General features: G+C 35.9%; 1 protein-coding gene across 2 annotated transcripts in view; it reads right to left on the reverse strand.

The window, feature by feature from the left end:
• PLAG1 (PLAG1 zinc finger) overlaps nt 1–12694 on the reverse strand; it is a 50332-nt gene that overhangs the window by 6790 nt on the left and 30848 nt on the right. The window contains exons 2-3 of one of the 2 annotated variants that reach the window (XM_003255987.2): nt 3422–3520; nt 362–720 (exon numbers count right to left, since the gene is read on the reverse strand). In XM_003255987.2, coding sequence (XP_003256035.1) covers nt 362–603 — 242 coding nt within the window. In that variant the 5' untranslated portion in view covers nt 604–720; nt 3422–3520. The remainder of the gene's footprint in view (nt 1–361; nt 721–3421; nt 3521–12694) is intronic. The other variant, XM_003255989.2, reaches the window with a different exon arrangement.

Raw genomic sequence — 12694 nt, forward strand, 5'->3', positions numbered from 1 at the left:
TGCAAAACTTGAGCCATTTAAGTTGCCACTTTAGTTTTTGCTGGTTTCCAGCTATCATTACAAAAGCAAATGAGCAAGACTGAATATACTCACGTAAACGTCCTTATCCTTTTCTTGTTGTAATTTCTTTCTACAAATGGAAATTCTACTCATTAAGCATTTTATTTTAAAAAGTCCAAAGACACTAACACATAAAAGTATGTGATTTAGAATACTAAAAACTAACCAATGTCTAATCTACTTAACATTTCCTCTTTGCAAATTAGCTGAAAAATGTGTATACAAATACATACGTTTACAATGGCTTCAAACAGCCAACATAAGAGAAAATATAATCTGAAAGACAAATAGAGTTTAATACCTTTGTAATTTGTACTTAGAAACAAAGGCCTTGGTGCAGTCTTGTTGTATGCACTTGTAGGGCCTCTCTCCTGTGTGAGAGTAGGAGTGAACCTTTAATTTCTCAACACTGTTAAAGGCCTTGTCACACAGTTGGCAAGGAAAGTTTTTTCTTGGTTTGGTTTCACCACGCTTACGTTTCCCTGAAGGGACTTTCTGGGTATCTCTTACTTCTGACAAATCACCAGGAATGACAGTGGCCATCGCAGCCTAAACCAGGCCTTCTTGTTGGACACTTGGGAACTGCCCAACTCCACTAAATGATATAGCTTTAGGTGGCTTCTCAAGTTTCATGTGGTCGTAAAAGAAAGCAAAAAGGGACTGGAAAAAAAAAATAAGAAACAACTAGTTTGTAACTAAACTCAATTTTTAAAAATTTTATTTGCTATGTGATGCTTTTGAATTAAAAAAGAAACCAATAAAATGGATTCAGCTGGTCTAATGTAATATCATCACATTACATTAGAAACCCCATAGGTTTCTTTATATTTGTCAGAATACATAGAAATGCATTGCTCAGAATGAACAGTTCATACATACCCTGAAATTCCACTTGACACATGTTTTACTTAGGCATAGTAGTAGTGATTTCAGGAACTCTCATGAAGCATCAAAACATGACTCTAAAAAGTGGCATTATTAAGCTTCAATTTTTACAAAAGATGAGAGAACATAAATCTGACTAAAAACGTTTCAGCAAATATTTCAGTCTCTAAAAATCAGTTTGATTTGTGCATGTCAGCTCTAGTCAGACTGCATTATAGGAAAACAGAGATAAGCAACTGAAAACTCTTTTAGGCACCTTGTGAACCATTGAGTCTGTGGAAGAGGTACTTCACGGAGAGACACTAGAGGCCTGAAAGAGTTGAATGCACCACCCGAAGTGATGCATTATACCAGTGTCATCATACTCTGAGGGATTCCTGAGTCAAGAATAGAAATGATTCATCTTCCTAACAAATACAAATTCTTCAAATAGTAAAACCTTTTGATGTTTTATTAGGTGAAGAGCATGGCTCTTTGTCATTTTGGGAGAAAGACATGGTTAATGTAATTTTCCTCATCGTTTTTCACATCACAAAAATTTTAGGCTCACTGAGGTTAGTAGGTAAACGCGTCAGCAGGCATCCCCGAGAGCTGAGGGCATTGGCCTTTGGACACACCTGCAACCTGTGTGCAGCAGACCTGTGTGGACTTCTGACATGGCACACAACACATCATCAAAGAGGTGTTTAAGGTTGGTAAAAAGGTGTGTCAGAGTTTCAATTTGTTATTGGTGCTGCGAAAAAGAATGAAATGTACATATTGTACAGCAAGGCGTATATCTTTTTAAACAAAAAATTTAAAAATGAATTAAAACCTTTAAAAATTCATCGACAAAACATAGTAAATATTATCGACTCTGTTTCTAGGGTAAGAAAACCAGCTCCTCAAAGATCCAATTCCTCAACGTTTATAAAGGCTAGTTGAGTGATGTACTTTTTTTCTTTTGAGACAGAGTCTCACTCTGTCACCCAGGCTGGAGTGCAGTGAGGCAATCATGGCCCACTGCAGCCTTGACTTCCCCAGGCTCAAGCTATCTTCAAGTGCCTCAGCCTCCCGAGTAGCTGGGACTGCAGGTACATGCCATTATGCCTGGCTAATTATTTTTTATTTTTTGTAGACACAGGGTCTCACTATGTTGCCCAGGCTGGTCTTGAACTCCAGGGCTCAAGCAGTCCTCCAGTCTCAGCCTCCCAACGTGCTGGGATTATAGGCGTGAGCTACCACACCTGGCCTGTGATGTACTTTTAAGAAACCATAGAAATAATACCTGCAACCTCTTTTAAAACCAACTTCCTTATATCACCTGTGTTTTGGCACCAGACTGACACTGACACTTGCTGTCCCAAGCTACTACCAAGCTACTATTAGACTGACTTTCACAGATTCCAGTTATACTTTCCCAGGAGCTCTAAATACCTACATTTTTGTAAAATTAACTGTATGTTACAATAGGTCTAACTGTATTTTATGTAAAGGCTGTTTCTAAACAGGCAAAATACAGCAATTATCCACTCACTTGATTAACATAGTAAGGCATATGGGTAAGTTCATCAGCACTTGCTTCAAGTGTCTTTATTGGGTAGATAACAGGCAAGGCCTTTGTGCTATTCAAATGGTCTAAAAATCTGCCTTGCTGTTTAAAAGTGACATTAACACAGTGCAACTGACATTACCAACAGTAACATATGTTCTTTTTGTTTTAGATTTTCTGGATCTCAAGGACTTCTTGCTCTATTTCTGTTATGTTCTCATTCAAAAGCTAGCTCCTCTGCCTTCCTCGGAAATATCTAAATAGCTATTCTGCTGTGACCAGTAATGACACTGTAAACTGGTATAAAGCATTCTACCAAGGCAGGAAACAAACCTTAATTTTCATTATTTGATTTCCTAACCTGATACTTTTATGCATCTATTTAGAACATCGTGGGAAACAAGTTGATCATTTCCCAATTGCAGAATCTACATGGAATGCAAAGTATCTAAATCCCTGCATATAACTAATATCTGAAAATACTTCAAAGACTGGTCATATTTGCCATTGTGTTATAAAATCCAACCATAATGGGCAAAGAATTCCAGTTAAGAAAAACAACTTCTAAGTTATTAAAAAAAATTATTAGAAGTGCACCAATATGCAATATACAAACATTTGATTGTTATTAAAATTGGTGATAGTCAATATGGAGTAACAAATGAATTCTGTTATCTTTGGATGTACATACTGAGCAATGAAGATTGCACTGATTTCAAATATTACACTTTTCTAAGACCAGCTGAAATTTTTTCATGGCTGATAATACCTTTTTATTTTAGCATATTACAAAACTCAAATTAATTATCATAGGTGCATTTCAAACTATAGGATAAGGTTGTGAGCTCAAAATCTAATAAAAGACCACATTCATAATATGCATATCAGTCAAATACTTTAAAGGTGCATGCATAGAATTATAGTGATTTTTAGTTCAATGCATACCTGATTACAGATGGAAAAAGCCTCAGACTTTGATCTTAGCCAGTCCCATTGACTCTTCGTGGAAGAGAGTGGAATCCAATCCTTCCCATTTTGGCCAATCTATGAAAAAAAAGTGAAAATGGACTATCCTCTAAATGGAACTGGTATGTAAATGATGGAAAATACAGGATAAAAGAATTGCAGTTTCATGGCACATGCTTACATTCCATACTCTGCTTACGAGTCATGCATTAATTTTCACCAACTACATATGTTTATTAGGTCTAATCACGTTTACATGACCAAATAAATGCATAAATAAAAAGTATTACCTAGATAAATAGCAATTTGTGATGCTGAATGACTCCCCACTTCTTTCCCAAATTTATTTATTTCTAAAATCTGACTTACCTACTGAAACGGATATTAGGGCTACTGTTTATAAATCAAATGATCAAAATTTTATTAAGTTTATTAATATTATGGAAGTGACAATCTTAGGCCCCTTTCGGAGGGTACATCTGGAGCCACCCAAAGAACAACAGGCTCCTGGTGAAAGCACTCATGCCCATACTGTGCACACTAGCACAATGGGGGCTTTTCAGAGCTACACTTTTGCTATCTGCAACACCTGCCAATTTATTTTTCAGGATGCTGCAAGGATGGCTGAAATGTAGCAACAACTCTGCACTCCTTAGATTTCAAAAGCATGCAAGAGAAGTTAAATATAGATTTGCTACAGAAGAAAGGGGTGTTAGGAAGAGAGCATCATTTGATTTAAGAGGTCATTGTTGAAAACTCTTAAAGTAGCTTATAATGTCTATCAGTAGTATGATCATTAGTAGACTGAGATCACACACAGAAAAAAATCTGTTAATTCTTGATCGTACAAGTAAACATGAAAAGAATAATGGTCAAAAGGCAGAATAATCTAGAATCACCTATTGTAGAGAGCACAAGGCATGTGAGATCAGTAAACTCAGAGTATTTTAAAGATGAACATTCAGAAATCATGATTATAAAGGGATAATTAAATCAAACAGTTAAAATAACAGATATGTTAATGACAGGTTAAATAAAAATAACTTTCAGATTCTTAACACAAATCTAAAAATGTCCCCTGTAATAAAACTTTCACACTTAAAGAATTTGATGATGTCTCAATAAAGTATTTAATAGAGGGCATTCAAGCATCATTATAAAAATGCCAAGGGTATATCTGAAAGCAGCATTTTTTTATAGTTTAAAAGACAAGAAAAGCAAAAATTTAGACCTATAAAAGATATTTTAAACATTAAAGCAAAAGCTCCATTGTTTTGTAAAGCACAGGACATGCATAAATGGAAGAATGGAATTCTGCACATCAAAATTACAAAACAATAACATTAACTTTGTACATACTTACTTGCCCAGGGCACATACTGAGTTTTTTGTAGGGTAATTAAGAATATGAAAGACCATTCTGTGTATTAAGTTATTTTAAGAATATAAATACCTGACACGTGTGGAGTGTTTTCATCTCTATTATCTCCCTGGAATTCAATGAATCTGAGAGGTGGATGTGTTTACCATCATTGCCATTTTAAGGTGAGAGGCCCACAGAAGATGAACAACTTGACAGCATATGTGTGATAAAGAAGGGATGAATGCCCTAAAACCGTGACTTCACTTTTATTCTACTGTTTTCTATGACAAGGCAGGTTAGCAAACCAACTTGCAAGTGGATAAATCCTGTCACTATACTTAAAAGATCAAAAGAGGGGATAGTGCCTATTTTCTCTTTTAGAGCTGCCAAATATCCAAAAGGAAATAAATTTAAGACTTAAAAAGTTTAAAAGATAGTTTATAAAGGCAGTTTTAAATAATTTAAACAACTGTTAATGTAAAGTAATAGCTAATACATCTGTCTGAGTGGAAAACGATTTGGGTAGAAACAAATTGAAAACCCAAGTTAACTAGTAAACAATAAGTTTACGTATTTTTTCCTTTATTCTCCAATCCATATAAATTTCATTGCATTCTCAAATACATTCATAAAATCTTTATTTATGCTTATTATTCAATGGCATTTTACAATAAAAATCTTTAGCATCTAAGTATTTCAATACAGTTTAAAATTATGTATATTGTGACATATTCCAATAGTCTAGAAATCACCCATGCTACGTATTTTACAGTCTAAAATAACACAGCCAATCATTTTACGTTATTTTATCCCAAAACATAATCTTGAATTTCTTAATTTCCCTAAATTGAACCTATTTTGAGTTCTTATGAGCTGCCAAATAATTTCAAAGTTCTGCTAAATATTTCCCCCCAAAAAAGAAAGCAGGACTGGTTAGAAATTATTCTTTGGACTGATATAATAAAAAACATACAGTTTGTATTTATGTAATCCTAACTGAAAAGTTAGATAAAATTATCTGTATATTCTCTTGTATAGGATTAAGAAAAACTTAAAAAGCACCAGGAGTACTATTCTGAAAAGTGCAACAAAACTTGGTTTTGTACTCATGTTTTTCTTTTCTACTTAAAAAAAAAAAAAACAAAACTCATCAAAGATTGGTTATTGTGCTTTTCAAGTGATGAAAATTCTTCTTTGCCTTGGTCTGATGAACTGTGAACCAAAGTAGAAAATACATACACCCATTTCAAATCACTCTAAGATGAACAGCAGTTCAGAATACCCTTCTATGTTTTGTTGGTACCAGAAGAAGCAATTTTTTCCAGGGCAACTTTGCATACACAAACAATAGAGAGAGTATGGCGTGTTTGTGCACACACACCCAGGTTTATCTTCCAATGTTTTACATTATTCGAAAACAGTGACTCATATAAAAAACTAACAAGCAAAAATGAGTCATACATCAGAGGGTCTACTAAAATCAGTTCCTATGAGATGCCAGCAAAAGAATAGGCCTGTATTAAAACTGCTTCTTTATTTTAAATTCCATAGTTCTGATAATCATTTTGCTAAGAGCTGTGAATTTTTTCACTTACCTGCATCAATAATTATTTCATATTTAAAAGTCAAACATAGATTTTGCTAATTAAGGGCAAATACCTCAAGCATCAAAGCTTTATTCTCCTGTATGCTTACAAGATGCCTTTAGTAAGTAATTCAGAAGATGTCAAAAAATTTCCTTAAAACAGGTTTTTCATATAGAGTAAATAAAGTAGGTTGCAAAAGGAAACTTACCAGTTCTTAATATTGTAATTTACATGTACGAAACACAAGAGAGTTTTGAATAATGTGAAAGAATCTTACTAAGATAACCCAACTGAAGGCAGTCAGTTTTGAAGTAAGGGCAACAGTATACTTAGAACATTTTTAAGAAACAACTTCAGTGTTTCTGTATAATTTGTAAATTTTTATAGCATTCACTTTCCACAGGTCTGTAAAATCACTTATTAGTGAAAAATAACAGGAAAAAACTATCTTATAAAAACCTAAGAATGAAAAATCAACTGCAGATGGTACAGGGGCAGAGAGGTTGTGCCAGTTTTATTCACTGTTGTTTCCCACAAAAGGCAGTTAAAATAACTGTTGAATGAATGAAAAAAATTAAAACAGGGCCAAGTGCTTACCAGCATCACAATGACCTACAGGCTTGCTTAGTCATCGTAATAGACATAAGACAGAATTTACAGTTGGCCCTCTGTATTTGTGGGTTTTGAATCCATGGACTCAGCCAACCATGGATTGAAAATATTTTTTAAAAACTGCATTTGTATTGAACATGTACAGATTTTTTTGGTCATTATTCCATACGCAGTACAGTATAACAACTATTTACATAGTATTTACATTGTGTTAAGTATTGTAAGTAATTTAGAGATGATGTGAAGAGTTCATGGCAGGATGTGCATAGGTTATATGCAAATACTGTGCCATTTTATATCAGGGACTTGAGCATCTGTGAATTTTGGTATCCCAGGGAAGTCCTGAAACTAATCCCTCATGGATAGCAAGGGACAACTGTATATATCTATATTCAAGTCAAAGATAATGTAGTATGCACACCATTTGGTCCAACAAATTGAATAAGCTAATAGAACAGTACTTTTTTGAAACTAAGCAGCTATTTGAAAAGTCTTAAGATTAAAACAATACCAACTGTAATAAAAGGTTTTCTAAAAATACTTATTTTGCCTCAGAAAACAAGCATTCTCTAATCTTAATACTAAGAAATCAACTAATACAAAGTAGATAACATCAGTCTGGCTCCCATTCCTAATAAAAATTTCCAAAGTGAAAACATGCCTGATGCCTGCATTAGTCCTTGGTATGGTGCAGGAAGGACGAGACTCTCAGTTGGGGCTGCTGGTCCCTACAGAGGGGAACAGAAAGGAGCTGGAGCAACTACTGTGAAGCAGGAGACATAGCCAAGACATGCACCTAACTCTCCTGAATTACAGCAGGTCCCCAAAAATGCATTTTATAACTGGATTGTGGAAAACTACAGTATTTACTTTCCTAAATTAGATGTTATAGTTAACTAAAGTTAATCAAAAATAAGGATGCCCTTTTTGAATTACTGTGTTTTATATTTTTAACTCATTTTGAGCAATCATTAAAATATAGTTCTAGGACATCTTTTTGAAATTTACCACAAAAATTAGCCTTACTGATGTTTAGAAATGTCTCATATTTAGTACACAGATAATAAAAACTAATTGAGAAGTGAGAAGTGAGGGGAAAAATGGCATAACTTTTTGTCTGTAAGAACCAACAGGAAAAAGTCAATGAATTCCAAAGTGGAATCAGAAAATCCCAATTATCAGTTCTCTAATCTGTACAAGTAGGATGTTCCTTTTCAGGCCACTCATTTTCTAGAGTAGCCAGAGAGGATGAACAGATAACCCAATGAAGAAGGAGTATCAAGTAAATTTTATCTCCCAATTCAGACATATTTTCCTTGGTTATTTATTTTATAGAGCAAAAATGCCATGTTAAGTTAAATTTTTTTTTCTCTTTTGAAAACTCCCTTTTCTTTTCTTTTCTTTTTTTTTTTTTTTTTTTTTGAGGCAGGGTCTCACTCTGTCACCTGGGCTGGCGTACAGTGGTGCAATCTTGGCTCACTGAAACCTCCAACTCCCAGGTATAAGCGATTCTCGTGCCTCAGCCTCCGCAACAGCTGGGATTACAGGCACATACCATCATACCAGGCTAATTTTTTGTATCTTCAGTAGAGTTGGGGGTTTTGCTATGTTGGCCAGGCTGGTCTTGAACTGCTGGCCTCAAGTGATCCACCCGCCTTGGCCTCCCAAAGTGCTGGGATTACAGGCGTGAGCCACCATGCCCAACTGAAAGCTCCCTTCTAATGATACATAACTTAGAAGCACTTCATTTTAACTGCTATGTGGGGTGGGGGTGGGGGGTTCCCTATGATTGTGTATTTTTATCAAAATAAAAAGACTTAAAAATACAATGGGTGGTATAACACTGAGATATTTTCATTTTCTTCACATAGGGCTATTAGTATTTTCAAAGAGGAAATGAAAAAGAAATTGTGCAAAAGGGAAGCAATGATGCCTCAGAGAGCAAAGAAGGACAATTACATCTGAATGCAAAGTAAGATTGCTTAATCAATACTCTATTTTTAGATAATTTCCTGTGCTTTTTTTTTTTCTATAAAACAGTCCCAAAATATTGGTGATCTGGGTCTGATTACAAAGTAGGTAGCCCACAGGTCAGCTCAATCTGAAAACTGCATGTATCCCAAATTGTGGTAAGTTACTGATCTTATTACCAGTAACTGCTTAGGTTTCTGGGGGTACAACAAAAATGTTTGACACCAACTATAAAAATGTTCACAATGAAGAACCCTAAACATCTGGAGAACATGCCTCCATTCATGTATAGCAAATTGCCTAATGCTATTAAAATCGCAAATACAGAATAATCCAGATTTCATGTCTGAACTGTCAAGCACCCATACTGAATCTGTCTATAAATTCAAACAAAAAGGCAGACATCACACACTTTATAAGAAAAGTGCTAAAGAAAGTAAAGTTTTACTTAGCTATAAATATAAGCTTTACTTTTCTATAAAAGCTCAAGCAGAAATTAGTTTTAAGCCATCTCAAAGTAAAGTGTACTTTAAAGACGGGCTTGTGCTATGGCATAAATGTTGTGTATGTGCTGATGCTTGAGTAGCATTAAAAAATGTAATGAAAACAGAATTCATGGCCTGGTTCAGGTCTGCACATACCATCCATCTGTCCTCCCTAAGTTATGCTCATGTGGATGTCCAGGATAAAATCACTTCTAGAAACAACCATTTCTATTTATTCCCACATAGTTAAGGGTAAACAGGATCAGTTCTAGGCAAAACCGTCATGTCAAGGGTAGCCGCGCTCTCCTCTGCCTCCAGAGGACCCCATGTACTCTCTGGGCTGGAACAATTAGAAGAGATTTGTTATCTATATTCCTTGACCAATTCTATTTGATCAAGAATGACCTTGAAAACCTTACCTCTCTGAACCTTTCACTCTTAATATGGACTGGAAAGCTCTTCTTGAAATGACCTGTCTGACATGTCTCTCCCCCAGCGAGAGTAAATTCATCTGCAGGGATGCTATCATTCATCCTCGTATCCCTAGCACCTGCTCAGCACCCTAGCATGTAGCAGACATTTGATAGACATTTGCTGAACAGAACTGTGGTCCCTTTAAGGAAATTTCAGGAATCAAAGCTAGCAGGTAAATATGTTTCAGGTCTCCTGAAATTTCAAATTGGTTATAAAGCAAGCTCAGAAGACAAGCCCCAGAGAAATACATGGTTAGTTTGTTTTGGCAGAGAGGTAGGAACTTAGGGAAAGCACCACCACCACCTGGGAGTCCGTACTGCTTCTGTGTCCCCAGGAGAGGCGTCACCTGCTTCGGCAGACCTCAAAAGCCAGGGAGCCTCAGGCATGTGCTACCCAGAGCCCGCCAAGCACGGATACAAACCTGGGTAGCACTCAGCCAGCCTGGATGTTTAGAACACTTCTGCTTTAAATGTCCTGTTCCATAGCTCCTTAAGCACATGGAACCTGTATTGATCATGATTTATCATTTACAGATAGCCAGTGAAGTTCTATGGGAAGGAAAAAGGAACAAAGTAAAATTCAAAATCTTTAAAAGAGGGTATCCTTCATGTGAAAATAAAATGTGAGGATCATGTTTAAAATACCAGAGAAAATTTTCAACTGATTACAGATATAGGAGAATAAAAAAGAAGAAAACCTGCATAAATTTAGTTTGGCTAAGTAAAAACTAGTCATTCTTCCTTTTTCTAGCTACTAAAAAACAACTTCATTGAAAACAAGTTTAAAAACTACAGTAACGTAGAAAAAGAAAAAAAAATCCATAACCCCTAACACTAAAGATTTGTATAGTATACAGATAGCTAAAATTTTTATAGTATACAGATAGCTAAAATATTTATAGTATACAGATAGCTAAAATTTTAATGCTAACAGTGTTGATGCTTAAACCCATAGAATGTTGTTCTTACAGAAAATTTTAGCCTGATTAATTTGTGTATCTTTGATTTGATTGTTAAGCTCTGTTCATGTATCTTGTGAAACCCTGCCCAAGGCCTCCTTTCCCCCATCTGCCATCAGTGAAGAGTTCAGGAGCCCATCCCCTGGTATCTGTCACAGCCACCATTGGTTTTTTTCCAGTCTCCCAGTCCTAGGGCTGGGGGTCCTGGCCTCTCAACCTCTACCCTATCTTGAAGGTCGTACTGACAGACTTACCTGGTACCAAATCCACGTGTGTCTGGATTTCCAAGTATTGCTACACCTTGATTCTGTGACACTGAGCTGCGCCTACAGGTTGGGAAATCTAGATGCTTGTGTGTGTCCTCTTCCCAACAATGCTGGCAAATTGCTATTGTTGCATTGAGTTCCTTATTCTAGCATCTGCCCCACCCCTGTGAGCAAGTCTAATCCCCCTCTCCACCTGCCCATAGGTAATAGGATCCCGCCCAGGAGACAAAAAAAAAAAAAAAAAAAAAAAAGGAGACATAAAGGCAACATGGGATAGTGTATCACTGTGCAAGATTTAGAGAAAGAAGAGCTTAAGAGTACATCTGTGGGCTATCTGGGGAACAGGAACAAATTAAGTTTTTACAGCAGCTATGTGTTTTGTGCAAAGAGTGAGGAAGATTGCTCCTTGCTAGTATTTAAAGCCTCCCATTCGATCATAATTATTACTGAAGTCCTGATCACAGTCCATATTGATAGACCCTAAGATCGTAAGTGGCATGCTTATTATGTGGCATGCTTTTCAAAGCTTTTAATATTATATCTTATAGTATTTAGGAACTGGAATAATTAATCACTTTGAAAGTCATGCCATATAATGATAAAAGCCACCTACCTGAGGCCCTGCTCCAAACTCTAGCAAGGCAACCTTATTAATAGACCGTCACAGAATGAAGCATTCTGGGTGCCAAATACGGCCAAGGCAGCACCAAGAGGCAACCTAAAAAGAAAAGAAGAGTTAGTTTTAAATTCCAAAAGTCAGGCCAATCTGGTTAATGGCATATGAACCAAACTGCTTTTAATTCATTATCATTTATTCACATTCTTTGCACTTTATTGAAAAATGTATCTTAAATCCTGTTAAAAACGTATAGTACATGGAAAAATGTAAAGTACACAAATTAATATCCCTAGATTTATATATTTCCTCCCGAATCACAGTTATCTAGATTACTCACAGTTTTATTTTGATAAATTACTTCAAGTTTACTGTCATTTCTCAAAACTGCTGCTTATTTTCCTTATGTTCTAAACACACCCATTATCTTCTCTGCAACACAGTTTTCAGAAAAACCTTTTGTGGTGTCTATCTTGTCCTTAACAATCGCTATGGGAGAAATCTTGCCCCATGAGTGCTTTCCTCAGTCAGAGACCAGGCCACCTGTCCACAGAGAAGGGTGCAAGCCACTGAGCACCCTCAAGCAGAGGCAGAATAAAGAGCCAGGGACAATTTCTGAGCTCTTGAATTAGTCTTTATGATGTGATTATTGCTTGTTTTCAATTAAATTCCCAGGTCATGTCCATCCTCAACAACATACAAAGAAAATGCAAAATGTATTCTCAAGTATTCAATGTTTGCATCCGTCTGTTGGTGCAGGTTATGAAGACTGATCTCTAGGGATATTAACTAAGAGAGAAAAAGAAGCCACAAGTTCTATGCAGAAAATCACCTGCTTCATTTCCCTACAACAGAGGGTCAAGGCTCAATTATACATGGTTACCACTCTACTAAGACGAATATCTGACAATGATAGAATAA

Source organism: Nomascus leucogenys, chromosome 16 (assembly GCF_006542625.1).
Source record: "Nomascus leucogenys isolate Asia chromosome 16, Asia_NLE_v1, whole genome shotgun sequence".
Classification (NCBI taxonomy): Eukaryota; Metazoa; Chordata; class Mammalia; order Primates; family Hylobatidae; genus Nomascus; species Nomascus leucogenys.